General features: G+C 40.2%; 1 protein-coding gene across 2 annotated transcripts in view; it reads left to right on the top strand.

The window, feature by feature from the left end:
* TNFSF4 (TNF superfamily member 4) overlaps window positions 1-20239 on the top strand; it is a 233432-nt gene that overhangs the window by 200878 nt on the left and 12315 nt on the right. The window contains exon 4 of one of the 2 annotated variants that reach the window (XM_012444514.3): window positions 10021-10182. In XM_012444514.3, the coding sequence (XP_012299937.2) occupies window positions 10021-10182 (162 nt within the window). Of the gene's footprint in view, window positions 1-10020; window positions 10183-11429; window positions 11852-20239 lie in introns of those variants that run through there. The other variant, XM_012444515.2, reaches the window with a different exon arrangement.

Raw genomic sequence — 20239 nt, 5'->3', positions numbered from 1 at the left:
AGCAGGGGAATATGATGATGAATCGGGCTTGGAGTTTCTCCGCCTAGGGCCGACAAGCACATACATGCATAACACTGACACAGGGCAGACGATGGTCTGTGCTAAGAGAAGAGTATAATTGCTCTTCCCCAAACTGACTCCGGAGCAGATGGGAGGCAGTGTGGTTAGAAACAGGGTTGAATCCTGGGGAGAGAGATTTTTGGGACCTGGAGCTTGGGCAATTCCTATAAGGACATCCTTTGGGACTTCTGGGTCAGTGATGAAGCAGAAAGTTGAGATCACTTCCAAATGTAACCAGGGTGAGTTTGAGCCAATATAGGAAGAATAAAGGTAAGAACAGCAGAAGTCACCAAGGAACATGACAGATAGTAGGAAGAAAAGGTCTACAGGAATTCCCTGAGCCAATCTATATAAAGCTGCAGAGGGTGGGTGTGTGTGTGTGTGATATTTGCAGAAAGGACATACCCCAAAGACTTCTGAGCACAGCTGAAGGAGGCATAAAGGAGCCAACAAACCGTATACAGTGGTAATGAGTGTGGAGATAGGGAATACTACCTTCAAAAAGAGAGAGAGAGAAAAATCATGGCTCCTTGCCGTACTTCTCTCCATCCCTCAGTCTCTGATCACAAGGAATCACTTCATGCGGTTCTTTATGTGGTAGGACACTATTTTGCAATTAATAATTTTTTTTTTCTTGGCTATTTCTTTTATTTCCTAGCTCCATTTAGTTAGTTTGTCTATGTTCATTATCTTTGGGGGAAGGAATGTGGTAGCACAGAGCAGAAAAAAGATTCTCCTGAGTTTTTAAAACTTTTTGAAGTTTTTCAAAAGCTTAGTCCTAAGGAGGAGCAGAACATGTTTGATGAGTAAGCGGAAAGCTTTCTGGCCACCGATGATATAAAGATCCCCTGGGCTGGAGAAAAGAAGGGAAGTAAGAAGATGAAATTGGGTGCGTAGGTGAAGGCAGATGCCGGAGTAAGGGGATTCCTACCCTGCTGATGCGTAGGGTGGAGTTGGGGCTTAGCCAGAACTCACGTATGTTTTAACATGTAAGATGTTGTTTGTTTCTTCCAAACATCATCTTACATCTTAAAGCAAATTGTTCTGAAAGGCAGTTTCTACTGTTGTGTCAGGGATCTGCTCTTAGCCTTCTAAGTCTTCATCAACTCCCTCTTTCTCTTTCTGTTAATGACTTAAGTGCTTTTCAAATTTCATGTGGATGCAAATATTTTTAAAATAATGGATTTTGATTTGATAGGTCTAGGGTGGGGCCTGGGATTCTGCTTTTCTAACAAGCTCCTGAGTGACACGGATGTTGCCATTTGTGGACACAGACCACAGACCACTCTTATGGCAGTTATTGTGCACCTTTTATTTGTGAGACAGTGCTAATGGTGTAAACATTGTACCATGTAAACCCTCTAGCAACCCCGAGAGGTAAATCCCATTGAGGATTTGAGGCAGTTTTAAAACTAGAGCTTATTGAGGTGCAGTGTCTCATCCTATGATTGGGATAAGGATATTGATTGCTGATTGGACCTGCTGAAAGCTTCAAGAGGTTTAATGCAACATATGTCAGTGAAAGAATAAACACTGAAAAGCCTTACAGGTTTTTGTTTGTTTATTTGTTGAAAGCAACACCGTAACGTTTGCTTAGGGTCTACTCTGTCTAGACATGCTGCTTGGCATATTATGTAGATTATTTATTCTAGTTCCAAAATAGGAAAAGACATTTAAGAAAAGACATTCTTATAAGGACATTGAAGATAACAGGATAAAATTCTTGTTGTCACAGAAGAAGGTGGAGAAACTTTAAGAAACAAGGTTCTTTTGGTACAATGTTTATAATTTCCACCTGTCTTAGTCTGCTTGGGTTGCCATAACATATTACCATAGTCTGGGTGCTTAAACAACAATGATTTATAGATTCTCACAGTTCTGGAGGCTGGAACTCTGGGTCAGGGTGCCAGCATGGCTGAGCTCTGGTGAGGGCTCTTTTCTTGGCTTGCAGATGGCCACCTTCCTGCTGTGTCCTCACTTGGTGGAGAAAGAGGTGGCTCAAGCTGTCTGGCGTCTCTTCTTATAAAGGCCCCAAATTCCATCAGACCAGGGCCATGCCCGCATGACTTAATTATTTTCCAAAGGCCCCATCTTAAAATACAATCATATTGGAGGTAGGGCTTCAACACGTGAATTTGGGGTGGAGGTTGCAGGGACACAAACATTCAGGCCATCACAACAGCTATTGAGTGGTTTGGTACAGTTAAGCAGACAGGCAAACCCAGATGGTCTTGGTTTAAATCCCAATGCTGTTGTGGTTAGGTTACCCTGAGATTCTGGTTCCTTGTGTTAAAGATGTGGTTAGTAATAACCAGGCAGAGTGTTCCCAGGAGGACTGAATTAAAGAAAGCTTTTCTGCCTGACACAGAGAAAGCACACCCTAAATGGAAGATCTACTCCCATTCACCAATAATCTGAAAAGAAAGGATCTAATTTAAGTTTGCCCACGCAGTGGCCCAGGATGGCTTTCAATGCAGTCCAACAAAAATTTGTAAACTTTCTTACAGCACTATGAGATATCTTTGCAATTCTTTTTTTAACTCATTAGGTATCAATAGTGTATTTTATGTGTGGCCCAAGACAATTCTTCTTCCAATGTTGTCCAGAGAAGCCAAAAGATTGAACACCCTTGATTGAATTGACATGAAACAGTTATTGTTTTTCTTATTGGATTAGTAGCTGTGTGTATTTGGCATATTAATATCTGCTTAGACTGTTTACTGGGCATCCAGGCCAGACACAGTACTTATATTTATTTAAAAAGATCAATAGTGTCACACACAGTTTAAGCACAGGCTCCAGAGTAAACGAAGCTGGATTCAGATACCAGCTCTGCCGTGTGCTAAGTGTGTGACCTCGGCCAAGGCAGTTCATCTCTCTAAGCCTCAGTTTGTCTCAACTGTAAAATGGGGAGGAAAAATAGTACCCTCCTCATAGGGCGGTTGCTGAGGAGTGGGGAGATGTTTCAGACGGGACTATAAGCATATGCAAAAACTCAGAGAGTGAATGTTGCATTGCCTCATTCCTAATCAATTATGGGGATGGATGTGTCTACATTAAGGGTTTTCAACCTCAGCACTCTTGACATTTTAGGCTGATAGTTCTTTGTTGTTGATGGTGGTGAGCTATCCTGAGTGGAATGTTTATTAACATCTCCAGCCTCTACCCACTAGATACTAGTGGCACCCTACCCCCAATCCAGATAAACAAAAACGTCTCTAGATATTTTCAAATGACCCCTAGGGGGCAAATCTTCCCTCAGTTGAGAAACATAGGTTTATGCTAATTAATTCTAATTTATAATCGATTAAATTTATTTTGAAAAGAAGAAGGGATTAGTGTCTCATGTATTCAGCATAAATTTGCTTTTGGAATGATTTCTATTTAAAGAAAGTTATCTTTTGAAGATGAATTAAGTTTCTTTATCTTAATTGTGTCGGTGGTTTCATGAATGTGTATAATTGTGAAAGCTTATCTAATTGTACACTTTAAATAATTCAATTTATTGTCCAAAATTATATTTTAATAAAGTTGATTTTTTCGAAAAAGAAAAATGCTTATACCCTATTGTGAGTTGAAAATGTACCCTTATAGGCCGGGCGCGGTGGCTGACGCCTGTAATCCCAGCACTTTGGGAGGCCGAGGCGGGCGGATCACGAGGTCAAGAGATCGAGACCATCCTGGTCAACATGGTGAAACCCCGTCTCTACTAAAAATACAAAAAATTAGCTGGGCATGGTGGCGCGTGCCTGTAATCCCAGCTACTCAGGAGGCTGAGGCAGGAGAATTGCCTGAACCCAGGAGGCGGAGGTTGCGGTGAGCCGAGATCGCGCCATTGCACTCCAGCCTGGGTATCAAGAGCGAAACTCCGTCTCAAAAAAAAAAAAAAAAAAAAAAAAAAAATCCCAAAGGTTTTTTATGTTCTTGGCGTTGTACACATATTTTAAATACACAATTTAAAATGTAATTTTATGTGTGTCAAAAGTCTGTCTAGATATGTGCTTTCTGTAATGGTGTGGTACATCATGGGTATAGTTCCATACAGAGAAAAATTTCGGTGGCTGTTTTGTGCCACTAAGTTTTAGAATCTGTCATCATGCTCTAAAATAACTGCCAGTGGTCAAGGTTAAAAAAAAAATACTAAGCAATATGAAGAATGAAAGGGAAAATTGGCACCGGAGGAAAAGGGGTTGACAAGTGAGAGTCTAATGAGTCTGAAACCCAAATGGAATATCATCACACAAGTTCACATTTGTATTTGAACTAATGGTGTGCATCCGGTTTCAATGAAAAGTACACATTTCAGATTTGCTAATCTTTCACCTCTAAGATCAAAGTCCAGCTACCAGAAGACTTCTGTATTTAATAGTGCCGTTTTCAGTATTGTTTAGACTCTCGTTATTTCTGGTCCCGTGAACAGTGTGTTTCAGCTCTATTGCAGCAAATTCAATTTTGCCCTGTGAGAGTACAGTACAGGACTCCTAACCTCAGGAACTTACAGGATCATGGGGGAGACTGAAATAGATTTATTTATGTATATTTTTGAAATTTCATTTTTATTTTTTATTTAAATTAATTAAAAAATCTTGTGGGTACATTGTGGATGTACTATGTGATGTATTTATGGGGTATGTGAGATATTTTGATACAGACATGCAATGTGAAATAAGTCTATCATGGAGAATGAGATATCCATCCCCTCAAGGATTCATCCTTTGAGTTACAAACAATCCAATCATATTCTTCAAGTTATTTAAAAATATACAATTAAGTTATTATTGACTGTAATCATCTATTGTGCTACCAAATAGTAGGGCTATTGATTCTTTCTTTTTCTTTTTTTTTTTGTACCCATTAATTATCCCCACCTCCTCCCTCACCCTTGAAATAGATTTAAATAATTACAAGATGAAACAGAGCATAATAAATACTCTCAACACAGAGGTGAAAACAGCTGCATTCTTCTGGGAAATCTGGATGAGCCTTCCTATCATAGAAAGTAATGGTGAAAGAGACCTTACGTGGTCATTTAGGGAGATTCACAAGTTTGGCTCTTATGGACTCTTTCAGAAACATGACTTCAAAAGACGTCACTTCAAACCTACTGCTATGGTTTCGCTGTCTGTCCCCTCCAAGCCTTATGTTGGAATGTGAGCTCCAGTGTTGGAAGTGGGGCCTGATGGGCAGTGTTGGGTCATGAAAGCAGGTCCCTCATGAATAGATGAATGCCCTCCCTTTGGGGTGAGTGAGTTCTCACTCTATTAGTCCCTGCAAGAGCTGGTTGTTAAAGAGAGCCTGGCATCTCCCTCTTGTCTCCTGCTTTCTCTCCTACCATGTGACACCTGCACACTCTAGCTCCCTTTTACCTTCTACCATGAGTAGAAGATGCGTGAGGCCCTCACGAGATGCAACTGTCCAACCTTGAATGTTGCAGCCATCAGAATCGTGAGCCAAAATAAACCCTTTTTCCTTATAGGTTACCCAGCCTCATGTATTCCTTTCTAGCAACACAAAATAGACTAAGACACCCATGGAATCAGAATTTCTAGAGTGAAGGAATTAGGAATCAGAGTCATTCAAAAGCTCTCCTAGTGATTCAGATGATCAACTAGGTTTTGGGAACCACAGATCCTACAAACTCAATGCTAGAATTCTCTGAACAGAATCTCTTCAAGATTTTTGTTTAGCACTTCTAGAACATGGCAAGCTGACCACCTCACAGGGCAGCCCTCCATGGGAAGTGTGTAATGTGTGGGGTTTTGATAGAGGTGGAGGATAAGGGTGTTTGAGGCAGAGTGAGTATTAGAAATGACCAGAAAATAGAAGCAAGGTTTCTAGCTTATACCGCTGTCTTTGTGTGTTTTAGAACAAGGCACCCCCTATGGGTTTATAAATTTAAAAAAGAGCCTGCATTTAAATGGGTACAGCCCTTTGTTCAGGGCTTGGGAAGCAAAGTACACCTTTGTGGGATGATAAATGTGTCCCTTCCTGCAGGAGAAAACCTCCTATGCCAGGATGAAGGGCTTAGAGAGCTGACTGCAGAGGTGGGATTTTAGATCTCATTCATTCCCTCAGGTGGCACAGAGCACCCTGGAAATGTCTCCCAGTTGACCAACTTGATCCCACCCTGCCATTCCTCTTTTTCCCCCTCTAGAATTCTTTCCTCAAGTACCTGCCATTTCTATTTCCCTCAGTAAGAGTGATTTTTTTTTTAAATTCTAAAATGTAATCACATCACAGTTGGCTCCAGACCTCTCCATGTTTTCTGGTGGCTGCAGCATGAAGTCCAAAGTCCTTAACTTGTAGCAAAAGTCCATTTACGACAGCTTCTTCTCAGCCTCTTCTCCAGCTGCCACTTTCCTTCACCATCCTCCTCCTCAGCTGCAGTTCCCTGAACTGACGCTGCACAAACAGGCTCCACTGCCCTTACTCCTGGCCCAAAAGCCACTGCCCCTCTCCAGTGTTCCACATGGCCAGACTGCTTCTCGTTTCTCCCAGATTGACTTGATTCATCTCAAGGAAGCTGTTTCTGTCCTAATTCCAGTGTACATTAGCACCGGTGCCCTACACCCTTTTCTCCTGAACTGACACTTAGGACCCAGTACTTTCCAGGCTGTAGACATTCTGCTTTCCCGTCTGTGACCTCCCTGAGGACTAAAAATGTGTTTTGTTCAGTCTTTTCCTCTAGTATTTGGGTCAGTCTTGTTGAATGGACAAATGAAAATCTGACTTAGAGATAAATGAAAAACGTAGATTTTTAGCACCAAAAAAAACCCCAAAACCAAAACCCAGACACCAAAAAAATCCAAACAACAACAAAACCCTCAAACCAAAAAACCCCCAAATGTTTTTGCTTCTTTCTGAACATGAGGTATCTTGTGAGTGGTCAAAGCCCTTTTCTTTTCCATATTTTCTGTAGTCTTGAAATGGCTATTCATCTAGGAGGTTAATGATTATTAAATAAAGCCATCCTGTGGCTTTAAGGCTGGTTTGTTCTGATGTGTTTATGCGTTTAATATTTGTGAGATACTTTAAGAAAAATTGCCACCAGCCCTGATGGCTCATGCCTATAAACCCAGTGCTTTGGGAGGCCAAGGCAGGAGGATTGCTCAAGGCTAGGAGTTTGTGACCAGCCTGGGCAACATAGCAAGACCCTGTCTCTACAAGAAATTAAAAAAAAAATTAGCCAGCCCTAGTGGTGCGTATCTATAGTCCTAGCTACTTGGGAAGCTGAGGCGGGAGGGTCTCTCAAGCCAAGGAGTTCTGGATTACAGTGAGCTACGATTGTCCTACTGTACTCCAGTACAACAGAACGAGACCCTGTCTCTAAAATAAATAAATAAATACAAATGCAGAAAAATTTCCAATAGATTCAGTAATGCATTCGACCCCTTTAAAACCACTTAAACTTTGTTTTTTGGAAAAGGTTTTGAAGATGGAAGACTCTGCCCATCTGCCTGAGACTGAAAGACCAGCAATGATAACTCTAATAGTGGTTTCATTGGTTCATATCCTAGACCAGCCCAATGATGAACTTTGAATGCCTAGACGGTCTTATCAAAAGGTCGTGCCTGGAACTTCCAGCCCAGTGTGTGTGTGTGTGTGTGTGTGTGTGTGTGTGTGTGTGTTCTCTTCCCCAAAGAATGTGAAACAGCTGTGAAAACGTGTTCAATTAAAAAAAGAAGCAAGTATAAAAATCATTTTAAACATCAACAAAATTACAACTAGGCAAAATGTGGTAGCAGGAGGATAAGACAAGGAAGATGAGAGGTGTCATCGAAGTGTCGGCCTAAATGTGGGTATAGATGACTCTGTGCAAAGATTTTTCTTGCTTGGAGCCATGATATTAACAGTGAGAAGAAATGCTGCTTAAGTCACAACAAGTAGGTGCACAGTAAATGTTTCTAGTTTTTCATTCTTTTGACAGTAATTTGAAAATATCATGTATGATTTTCAGCAGGAATAGTTTTTACTATTTCTTTTTCAGTTTATTTCTAGTTTCCAATAGTATTTATTGCTTTTTTTTTTTTTTTTGCTGTGACCCCTAGTCATTTTTTGAAAATTGATGAGTAAATAGTTACTGATTCTAAGCCTCGATTGTATGAACTATCACACAAGAATTGGGCTTTACGCACTGATTTTTCCTCCAACTTTTTTCTCCATATGTAACACATGCTTTGGTCACAGGACTGTGACGAATACGTTTGGATAGAGCTTGATTGCTAGTTTTGGCTTGGAGTCTATGATATTGTGCCTTAGTTACCTTGTCTTTTAGATGAAACTTGAATTTCTGAAGACCAATATGTTCTCCAAATACAAGGCATAAATATTGTAGTGAAGGTATTAATTCATATTTTAATCGATTAATACCGTAGTGATAAATGTACTTCACATTTCCCCATTTCCCACAAACTTTTTCTTGTAAATACGCCGCATTTCCATGTTTCTTCTGTGAAACGAAGTGGCGTGTAACAGTTCATACTGTCAATATCCAAAATATTTCTCCCTCCTTTCTTTACATAACTGTCGAGCACCTTGTGGGGAGCCCAGAGAGACATACTTGGCCACAGAAGAGAGACAATTCTGTCTTAAACAGCCCTTCCCCAGCATCCCTATGTTGTCCAGTACAGTTCCAGGCTCATATAACATACTCAGTAAATATTTGCCAATTTGAACTTGACATTATAAGTAAATTTTATCATTTATTTCATTTTATCGTTTATTTTAGTGGTAAAGGGCACCTGGTGTCTATTGATAACTCTTACTTTCCAAGTTCTGAGGCCAGCCACGACCTCAAAGAAAGAAACTTTTCTCGAGACAGAGTCTTGCTCTGTAACCGAGGCTGGAGTGCAATGGCGCAATCTTGGCTCACTGTAACCTCCGCCTCCTGGGTTCAAGCATTTCTCCTGCCTCAGCCTTCTGAGTAGCTGGGATTACAGGCATGCACCACCATGCCCGGCTAAATTTTTGTATTTTTTTTAGTAGAGATGGAGTTTCACCACGTTGACCAGGCGCTAACTCCTGACCTCGTGATCTGCCACCTTGGCCTCCCAAAAGAAACAATCTTCAAAGTTTATTTACATCTATTCATTTGTTCATTCATGGGAAAATTATGTATGGGAAAGATGTAAACTGGAAGGAAGGGAAAAAGGATACCCCTCTGCTTCTTTTCTGGTGTACAGAAAATGAATCATATAATTGTCTATTGAATTTGCCTCAAGGGATTAAATGAGAAAAATATTGCAAGGCCATCTAACGCAGTGCCTGACACATAGTAAACGCTTTAACAATGGTAGCTTGCTTATTTTCATGCAATAGACTACAACCAGAGGATCTCACTCCTTTACTTCTACATGACCCACTGTCCTATTTTCTTGTTTTGTCTTTTTCATTTAGGAAGGATCTGTGTGTGCTTTCTTTCTGAATCTGTAAGAGGGGTTCAATGTTTAGTTACATAGTAAAGTGCAGATAAGAATCTTGGGCCATCATTTCCCCTAAATCTATTCTATGATTTAAGACACCTTGGGTAAGGGATATATGAGCTCCTACATCAACGGATGATGATTTTTATCTTTACCAAGTGACCCACAATTTGTTACTGGTGCAGTAAGTTAAGAAAATAGCATACTTTTATGACTGTCATTTCACAGTCACTCAAATCAGAACTGGAATGCCACAAAAACAACTCCCTGTTAGCCCAGAGGAAAAAAAAAAGAAAGAAAGTAAAGGGGAAATTCAGATTAGTCACAAAGAAGTTCCCCCGCCTGCCTGCAAAAGTTGCAGCGTTAAAACTGAGAGAGTCCGCTTTGCTCTTTCAATCGCCTTTCATCTCTGGTCCTGGGACCTTTGCCTATTTTCTGATTGATAGGCTCTGTTTTGTCGTTACCTCCTCCTTTGCGGGGAAAACATCAGTTTTATCCCAGTTTCCCTTTTTCATATCTTCATCTTCCGTCCACTCAGATTGTGAAGATGGAAAGGGTCCAGCCCCTGGAAGAGAATGTGGGAAATGCAGCCAGGCCAAGATTCGAGAGGAACAAGCTATTGCTGGTGGCCTCTGTGATTCAGGGGCTGGGGCTGCTCCTGTGCCTCACCTACATCTGCCTGCACTTCTCTGCTCTTCAGGTAAGATGCACCACTGGGTGCTATTTTCCCACCAGCTCATGCCGTGGCAGCCTCAACAGTGCAGACAGTCACTTGGACATAATCTTATGCTAAAATTGGTGAGTTTTTTTTTTCCCCTCCCCACGGCAATCGTAAAGTGTGGTTAAACGCCCTTCTGTCTCGCCTTTCCTTCCTTCTTTTCAGCAGTGGCAGTGGTAGGGCAGAGTGGAGGTAGGGCAGAGTCACTGCTTCTAGATTTTTTTCTTTTTCTTTGCAATGCAAGAATCCTGGTATTATCCCTTTATAAGCTGTCACTTTGAAGCATCAAGTCACTGATATACCTGGTCTATCCATTGTGATAGTAATGTGATCAGGCAATTAATATTAAAAGGAAAGAAGAAAGAGACCAGTTTTACTTTCCCATAATATTCATAAACTCTATAGACCTGCAAGGTGAGTTTGCTTTTAAAGAATGCGGAAAGTATCAAATTAATAGGGCAGCAATGTGTGTGTGTGCATGTGTATGCCTCTGTGTTCGCTCATTCACTCCAATGACTTAATCAGATACTGCTTCTCACAATCTATCTCTGCCTGTCACAACTTAAAGACATCATTTCATCTTTTTCCCACCTTATTAAATACATCATGTAGTGGGAGATTATTTCTAGTATTTTCCCCACTTAATTAAAATATTCCCATTTTTCCTTCACTTTATTCTTGTTCTACACTTTTCGCTTTTACATTATTTTTTCTTATTCAAAGATGTTCTTCACTGCAGAGGATGCTGCTGGAGAAAAAGAAATATATATTCTCCTCACGTTCCTTTGTTGGGGCTAGTCTGATAATCTTGTTTCGCCAGCTGGTTGTTTTGGGTTAGAAACGTTTCTCCCTGATAAAGGTCAGGCAGTACAAACTTTGATTTCTGATGGTCTTGTCTGAGACTAAGAACCTCCAATTAAACCAGGACATGAGCAGTCTTGGCAAATGCCTGGGCTTGTCTGCCTACAGGAAATAGGGTTTTCAGTGCACGGCGGCTGGTGAGAGTGTGTGTGGTTGTGATCACCGTACCAGAGAGTGCTCGTGTCTCCAAATTCCAGAAGTGTAGCCGGTGTCACGCTCAGGGCTGCAGACCAGTGAGCACGATAGTACACTTATCCTCTCTTCATCACAGCACACGTTTACGTCTTCTCGCAGAACTTAGGGTGCAACTAAAGTAGGCGATTCGGGGAGAGGGTGTGGGGGAAGAGTAAGCTGTCCATGGCAGGATGCCCAAGACATCGACCGGATGCCCAAGACATCGACCGGAATTAGGCTCTTTTGAGAAGAAAACAAAGAGAGTAACCGAAAATAGAACAGCTGAGTGCATTCACCAAGTCTGGGAGCCCTGAGAGTGCTTTTTAAACAACCACAGTGTTACATATTTCCTTACACCATGGGATGATGAAACACAGGACACATGGCTCCATTCAGGGCTAACTGATTGCACAAGGGCTCTGAGCAGGAGAGAGCAAAAGGTGAAACCCAGACGTACAGCTTGCTGGTGGTTGGGGTCACCTTGGACTATCAATACCCAGGAGATGTTGAGAAAAACAGGGGGTCCTTTCTGACAAGTCATCCAGCAACTCTGGGACAGAAGGAAAGCTGTGGGAAGAAAAGCTGGGCGCTTGTTTCTAGGATCCTAAACCTGATGGTGAGTGATCTCTAGGGGAGAACTAGCTTCTATAGTCCTGGAACAGAGATGGAAGCAAGACATAGGTGGTATATTTGAGTTGTTTGCTTAAGACACATGCTCCTGTCTACTCTGAATATAGGTTTTTCTTCTTGCGCAGATATTTGAAATTCTTCACTTGATGTTAATTATACATTTTTAAAATTTCTAATTAGCTAATGTAATTTCTTATATTGTTATAGGATCTGGGACAGCACAATGGGTCCTTACATTTAATCTTATATTTATTACTTACACTTTATTATGAGAAGGATAGCATAGATGGGTTGTATGTGTTTTCCGTAGAACCTGATGGTTTACCAAATAGTGTTGGTGGCAACGGTAGCAGCAATTGTGTGTGTGTGTGTGTGTGTTTGAGAGAGACAAAGACAGTGATTGAGAGAGAACGTTGTACAGCAGCTCTTGAAAAAGAGACATAGACTAGTAGCCATTTAAAACTCATCTACAATACTGTTTGGAATTCTGATTGAGGGATTGGGGGTGGTGGTGGTGGTGGTGTTGGTAGTGGTGAGGCAAGTCAAACCTCTACTTTTATAAGACATAAAGTTACAGTGATGTGTACTGGAGGTGAAATAGAGCCGGAATGCTCACCGTTAACCCGATTAAATTGGATCTCTTTTATTGCAAGAGAAAGGTTTTTGGGAAAAAATTATGATTTTTCCCTTTATTTCTTAGATTGAATTTTTTAGCCTTATGAAATAATTGCCTACATGAATGACTCTAAATACAGATATAGGTACTAAGCTCCATCTGGCAGTCAACTTTCCCTTCAATCAAGTTTATTTAGTAGCCTCTGTTTTCTCATCACTGGGTTAGGTCTATTTACATACATGAAATGCAGACGATTTTGTTTTCAAGATACCAGAAAAAAAGTTAGACCTACCCACTCCTCATGTAATTTACTTTCCTCTTTGGGCCTTGATTTTATCATCTGTATTATGAGAAAGTTGGATCAGATGGTCAATAAGATGTCTTCCAGCTCAATATCCTATGAGTATATAGTTTATATATTCATAGAAGGGATATAAGGATTTGAGAAATACAAAATGTGAGTTAATAGATTTTTGTGTTTGAGCTTATGGATTTCTTGGCTCCTGAGAAGGGACTGGGGGGAATCAAATTTGCACATACGTACTTTTCTATACTTGAATTATATATTCTGTACACATCTAAATGACCCATTCCAGATTAGCAAAACACACTATTTAGAAAAGGAAAAGCAGTGAATGCCCTATAAGAATATTCATGACACAAGGTATCTAATTCAGTGCTCCTGCTACCAGAATCAATACACATTGTTTGGATGTTATATTGAGATATCCACTTAAATTGTCAGGATTCCACTCTTACCTGGACCTTCAGCTACAGAACAGAGGCAGGAAAAGCTGACCTATAAGGTGTGAGAAACCTCACTGAAACCATTGAAACTTGGTTCTTCCAAGATTCATATCACCTTTATTGTTACCCTCAAAGACGCGAAGGCTTTTAGTGATACTTTTTTTCAGCAATTCCCACTGTTAAAGGCTTACATTCTTAACACTTTTTCAGCTGGGAAAAACAGAAGTGGAGGTACTTAAAAAGTGAGTTGACCAGTTCTGTATCAGTGAGAGCCAGAATTAGAATTCAGTTTCTTAATGAAGTTTCGGCTACATGTTGGATCTTTCTTTGTATAATTTAATAGGAGAAATAGGAGTTTGCCTGAAAAAACCTTGTTTCATATTAGCTTAATTTAAATGTCTCCATGTAATTTAGCAAGCTTTTAGAACTTCTTTTTTAATAATAGGCCTGCAAATAAGATAATTTCAAAGGCATTTGAATTTGCTTTTCATAAGCAAACCTTTGAGAATTAAAACATCTGAAGTTGACCTGGCTTGTCATAAGGCATTTTGGGTTAAGAATCACCGGATTTGGGGCAGGTATTAGACATAGTTTATTTACAGATAAGAAAACAGAAACCCAGAGAGGGTAGGTGAACCATTAGTGATCACTTAGCTGGTTAATTCACCAGAAACTCCCGATTCGTACACTACAGTTCTTCCTATTATCAATCAAGCCATCCTTACACAGATTTTTACATTGAGTGATTACTTGTGTTAGGCAGTGTTTGAGACATGGGAGATATAAACATCCATTGGAGAAGGTTTTTGAACTATTTGCACTCATGGTCAAGATGCCAAGTGGGGACAAAAGAGTGACATACTAGAGGGACAACGGGAGGAGGAGCGCAGGGAGGAGGGAGGGGCTTCCTCAGTCTTCTGGGGAGTCAGGAAAACCTAGGGGAAGAGATAATGTTTCAGCTGATGCTAGAAGAAGGAGGGTAAACTCTTTAAGCAGACAGGAGGATGGGAATGGGTGGGTAGGGGCGGACGGCTTACTGAGCAGGAATGGCAAGTTGTTCCGAATAATTGAAGTTAAGTGTTCCGGCGGGAAAGTGGTGGAGATGAAGCTGAGAAGCTGGGGGTGGGGGTGGAGGGCATTTCACAGAGGGTCTTGTGAATCATGGTAAAGGAACATGCTTCATTCTCTCCTACGCTAAAGAAAATGCAGGAAAAGTTACCAACATTGTAAACTCTCCAAATTTTGCTTCTCTTGTGTGGTATTTTGGCAAATATAGAAAGGGAGTCGAATCCGATCGGCACTAGGGGGCGCCACTGTAAAAGTAACCATTCTCTTGTTTGAAGGCAGCGAATCTTCTTTTCCTGAAAAATTCAGATTAGAAAAAAAAATAGAAAACTGTTCTCAGGCAGTCAAGTGCTTATTCACATATAAGAGAATGAACAATATCAGAGGCAGCTAATATTATTCACTATTTGCACAGTGATGATATTTTCTAAATGAAGTATTTAGATATATGTTTTGATGCAGGTACTCAAAATAGGACAGAATAATTAGGATGGGGATGATACTGGAAAATATTGCACATGTATGTACATACAGATACAAATATACACACACAGTGGAGAGTTGGGGAACAAGCAGAAAGGCTCCAGGTATAGATCTGGGGGTACAATCTCTCTGTTCCTCTTCTCTGACCTCAGCTGCTTGGGACCCAGCCTTATCTAGGAGCTGGCCACCTTGGCCTTCCAATTCTTATTTATTTATTTATTTTTTTACATATAGCAGTTACTTCCCTCTCAAATGGCAGCTTCCCCCAACTTCAGGGCTTCTCCATTCATGGAAAATGAAAGTTAATCCTTTTGCATCATTTGGGTTAGAGGAGCTACACACAATGTGTTGTTATTACTATTTAAAGAGGAAAAACTAACCCAGCTGAGTTATAAGTAGAAAGTTTTATGTCTCCACAGTCACTAATGAAATACATGGTAGAGCTGAATTGAAAGCAAATTTTCCAGCATCCTATGCTTTGTATATTTCATTTGTAGTCACGCATACTTTTGATAACCAATCTTTTCAAACAGTGGAATTACAATATTTGCCTACACAAAACTATAAAACGTTGTCTCATTTTGGAGCAGTCGTTGGAGTACAAAGGGAGTGCAATGGGACAGGAACCAGACTTTATCAGTCCAGGGTTTTACCTCTTGACCCCAAGTAAATTCCTTGAAATTCCCTGGGCATCAGTTTACTCATTTCCAAGACTGGAATTTGGTTGTGGTGAGGATCAACTGATACACAGCTTTGTAAAAGCTAAGATTATTATCATTATTCATGAACATGCTTCCATTAACATATTGCTACTAAAATGTTGACTTTGTAGTATGTGTGCACACACATACACATGCACTAACTCAAATCTCAGAAAGCATATCAGTTAAAGTTAACCATAACTTCATAAATTTTTTAATTTCCCTACTGTAATTTTTAGGATTAAAAAAATCCACCTTGGAAGAGTCCTATTATTTTTAAACATAGATTTCTAATTAAGAGCTCATGGATGCATTCTAGACTAAAGGAAGAATGAAGGACAGAATTTATGAGGTTATGAAGTGTTATTAGGTTCAGTGTCTGTTTACACGTGGTTCAAAGATCTAAAATTACACACTTAGATCACATGGCTTAGGCTGTTTCCATTTCTTCTTATTTTGATATATTTCATCCAATTCTCCAATGACTTGGCTACCAAATAAGGCAGGAAATTAGATTTACAAGAGACATATCATCTAGCACAATTTTGGAAGCATTGCGGAATATTACTGGCATAACCAATTTTTTTTTCCAGTAGACTTTTCATTCTGAAATGCAACTTAGGTGGGTTATTAATTTTTGTTTGCCTAGCTTGATAACATGCAAATGCTATTTAAGAACATATGATCCTTGACAGAAAGATGGAAAAACAGATGTGAACTTTAATTCTTCTTGTACTAATTGAATAAGAGCTTATGGTTAGAGAGCCCTAATTCCCAAAGTACTATACTGTACAGGTAGGGCAGTGAGGGCTCCAGTGAGTGGAAGTGGTGTATGTACCCTCAGGGCTGGGCTCCCCCGCAGGCAGCCAGAGCTTCATCCTAGAACGCCAGTGAAACAGTATCAAAGATCAGGATAGGAATGACAGTATTATAAAAATATAAAGAACCATCAAAACATGCATCAAGGGAAAACATAAAGATCTTAATGAGTTATAAAATAAGTTGTAAAACATGTATTTTACAGTTTAGTAATGTAAAACGTATTTTGAATTACTTGTGTGTTGGGTGATTGCAGTTTTTAGCTTCTAAGACCCCCATGGGTATTCATCTGGCCCTGTATATGGTACAATAACGCCTGAACTCAAACCTTTTTTGAGTTGTCTGTTTGCATGGATGGATGGGTAGCAGGGAGGTTGAATGGTATTACTCGATGTACTACTTGCAGTAACAGTCTCTCATCTTTGCAGAGCTTTTTCCTTCTTCTGACCTCATTTCTTCACTAAGACCTTGGAGAAAGATTGTAGTTTTACACCGAGGAAATTTGAGGCATCGAGACTTGCCTAGGTTTGCACAGAAAGGTCAGGATTAGAAATTAAGACTCAGTCTAAATTCCAGTCCTATCTTCTTCTATTATACCTGACCATGAGGCCACAAGTCTGAGCTTTCAGAATGCTGGCTGGCTGTTTTTAAAATTTATTTTCTTTTCTGGCATTAGAATTTTTTGAAGAAAAATTGGAGGAAGGATTTATGTCATCACAGAGGGAAGAAAGACTCTTTTTTAAAAAAAGGATTTAAATCTACTTGCACAAATGTAGACAGCATAATCAGCAAAGCTTTAACAATCACATAATACCTTATGGATTGTTTTTATAAAACAGTCAAAGCATTGCATGTATGATATATTTGTACAGGAGGAAGAGGACCTGAATTCTAGTACTAATTCAGTAATTTATTTTCTCTGAGTCTTACTTTCTTCTGCTTTTTTTTTTAAATGATAATGAGATTAGACTATATGATCTCCCAAGGCCTTCCTAGCTCCATCAGACTGATTCAAAGAATTACTTAAGTGATAGTGTAATTTTCACACTCTACACAAATTTTGTCACTCAGGTAACAAGCATACTATAGGGGCAATCTTAGTTGCTCATTTACTATCAGAAGGAGCCACTTGGGGAAGAAGGGGCCTGCCGCTTTTGTGACAGCAGAGGGGTCTATTGTGTTGAAAGTGAAAAAAACCTATTCAGCCATGAAGTAGTTTCTTAGGGCTATTGGAACAAATTACTACAAACTGGGTAAATTATAGCGACAGAAATTTAGTCTCTCACAGTATCGGAGAATAGAAATGTGAAATCTAGGTGTTGGAAGGCCATGCTCCTCTGAAGGCTCTAGAGAAGAATCCTTCCTTGCTTCTTTCTTTCTAGCTCCTGGTGGCTCCCAGCAATCCTCCGTGTTCTCTGGCTTGTAGCTGTATTGCTCCAAGCTCTGCCTCTATATTCACATGGCTTTCTTTCAAATGTGTATCTTGTGTGTCTTCTCCTTTTCTTTAAGAACACCAGTCATATTAGATTTAAGGCCCACCCTAATCCAGTTGACCTCACGTTAACTAATTGCATCTGCAAAGACCCTATTTCCAAATAAAGTCACATTCCAAGGTTCCACACCCACCCGAAGTTGGGAGAGACACTATTCAAACCACTACTGTCAAGCACATTCATTTACTTATTCAGCAATGTTCATGGAGCATGCTACCTGTCAGGCCCTGAGGACACAAAGGTGAGCAAAATAGACATGATCCTCCCTGCCCTCCCCAAGTTTGCAGCCCAATAGGAAAAGACACCAGTTAAACAAGCAATAGCACATGATAAGCACTGGATAACCAAGGAGGGCACTGTTCTTCAGTAAGAAGTTTCACAGAAAGCTACCTACCAGCTTGAATATCTAGTTTCTCGATTGGGATTATAAAGTGAGCATACTTGTTTTTTTTTTTTTGCATTAGGTACTTGGTTTCACTTCCATTAATTAACAGAAAGGGTTTAGTTTAAAATGACACTGTCATCATTCTCACCACCATAATCCTCATCCCACTGCTATTCTGTGCTGACGTTACCATTCGCCAGTCTCTGTGTCGGAGCACGTGCTGAGGATTATTTAGCCTGCCACAGATGAGGTGAAGAGCTTCACTGCATGCACAACACTAGGGATCATCTTTTTGTAAACTTTTATTTTAGGTTCAGGGGTGCATGTGCAGGTTTGTTATACAGGTCAATTGTGTGTCACTGGGTTCGGGGTGCAGATTATTTTGTCACTTGGGTAATAAGCATAGTAGAGGGACAATCTTAGTTGCTCATTTACTATCAGAAGGAGCCACTTGGGGAAGAAGGGGCCTGCTGCTTTTGTGACAGCAGAGGGGTCTATTGTGTTGAAAGTGATCTTCTGTTTAGAAGGTCTTCTTAGCACGCAAACCTTGGAAATCTATCTTGGTTTTGAATATTCCAATAGTCTAAATTGAGTTTAGACATTGAGATGAGAACATAAGAAGCTAAGGAAGGGAAAGAACATTTTCTGGGCCAAGAGAAGGACTCGGGTGTCCCTAATCCCAGTGCGCTGTCTTGTTCACTCAACCAGGTTGCCTTCTCAAGACAATATTCCCTCCTTGTTATATAACAAATTAGATAGGGGAATGAGTGATTTCAAATAAAGAGACTGACTGTAATAATTCTGCTACTGTCTTTGTATTCAAGGATGAATGGGCCAATTTCTTGCTTTTCTTCTCTACATTGAACTTTTATTATGACAATATACAACTGGTAATGTGCACCGTGACTGAAAGGAGTTCTCATGTAATTTGATTTGGTCCTGGCCTGAGAATAGACAGATCAGCGTTTGGAATTTAGAATCCAAAACAAAACCAGCACATTTATGGTAAATTGATTTTCTTTTCTCTTTATTCTTTAATAAGAATAAGTTCCAGTGTACAGGTGCAGGATGTGCAGGTTTATAACATAGGCAAATGTGTGCCATGGTGGCTTGCTGCAAAGATCAGCCCATCACCTAGGTATTAAGCCCAGCATCCATTAGCTATTTTTCCTAATGCTCTCCCTCCTCTTGCCCCTGCAACAGGCACCGTTGTGTGCTGCTCCCCGACGTGTCCATGTGTTCTCACTGTTCAGCTCCCACTTGTAAGCGAGAACATGCAGTGCTTGTTTTTCTGTTTGTTTCTGTGTTAGTTTGCTGAGGATAATGGCTTCTAGCTCTATCCATGTCCCTGCAAAGGACATGATCTCATTCCTTTTTGTGTCTGCATACTATTCCATTCCACGGTGTATATATACCACGTTTTCTTTCTCCAGTCTGTCATCGATAGGCATTTGGGTTGATTCCATGTCTTTGCTATTGTGAACAGTGCTGCGATGAACATGCATGCATGTATCTTTATAATAGAATGATTTACATTCCTTTGGATATATACTCAGTAATGGGATTGCTGAATCAAATGGTATTTCTGCTTTTAGATCTTTGGGGAATTGCCACACTGTCTTCCACAATGGTTGAACGAATTGACATTCCTACCAACAGTGTAAAAGTGTTCCTTTTCCTCTGCAACCTCACCAGCATCTGTTGCTTATCGACTTTTTAATAGTGGCTATTCTGACTAGAATAGGCCAATTTCCAAAACCTTAAGTAATGTATGGTGTTGACTAGAGCCAGTGTCAGATATGATGTGATCTTGTAGCCAATGAAGGTCCAGGCATGTCCTGAGGGGCTAAGTGCCACCTTAGTTCAACATTTATTTACTAAGTGCCATTGTGTTGGAGACATGGTAGGAGGTATGATAATGCACTGGGTATCTTGTAAACCTACCCTTCCAGTTGCTTAGAGACTAAGTTGATGTGAGGATATTATAGTAGAGACTTACCAGTCACTGAGGTGGGGACAGGAGTTCTCAGAAACGTTTTAGTAAATCCCTGTCCGTGTACTCTGA

Source organism: Aotus nancymaae, unplaced genomic scaffold, assembly GCF_030222135.1.
Source record: "Aotus nancymaae isolate 86718 unplaced genomic scaffold, 86718_ANA_hifiasm-v0.15.2.pri h1tg000108l, whole genome shotgun sequence".
NCBI classification, from domain to species: Eukaryota; Metazoa; Chordata; class Mammalia; order Primates; family Aotidae; genus Aotus; species Aotus nancymaae.
The sequence above is the reverse complement of the archived record's forward strand: the minus strand, read 5'-3'. Positions and strand labels throughout refer to the sequence as shown.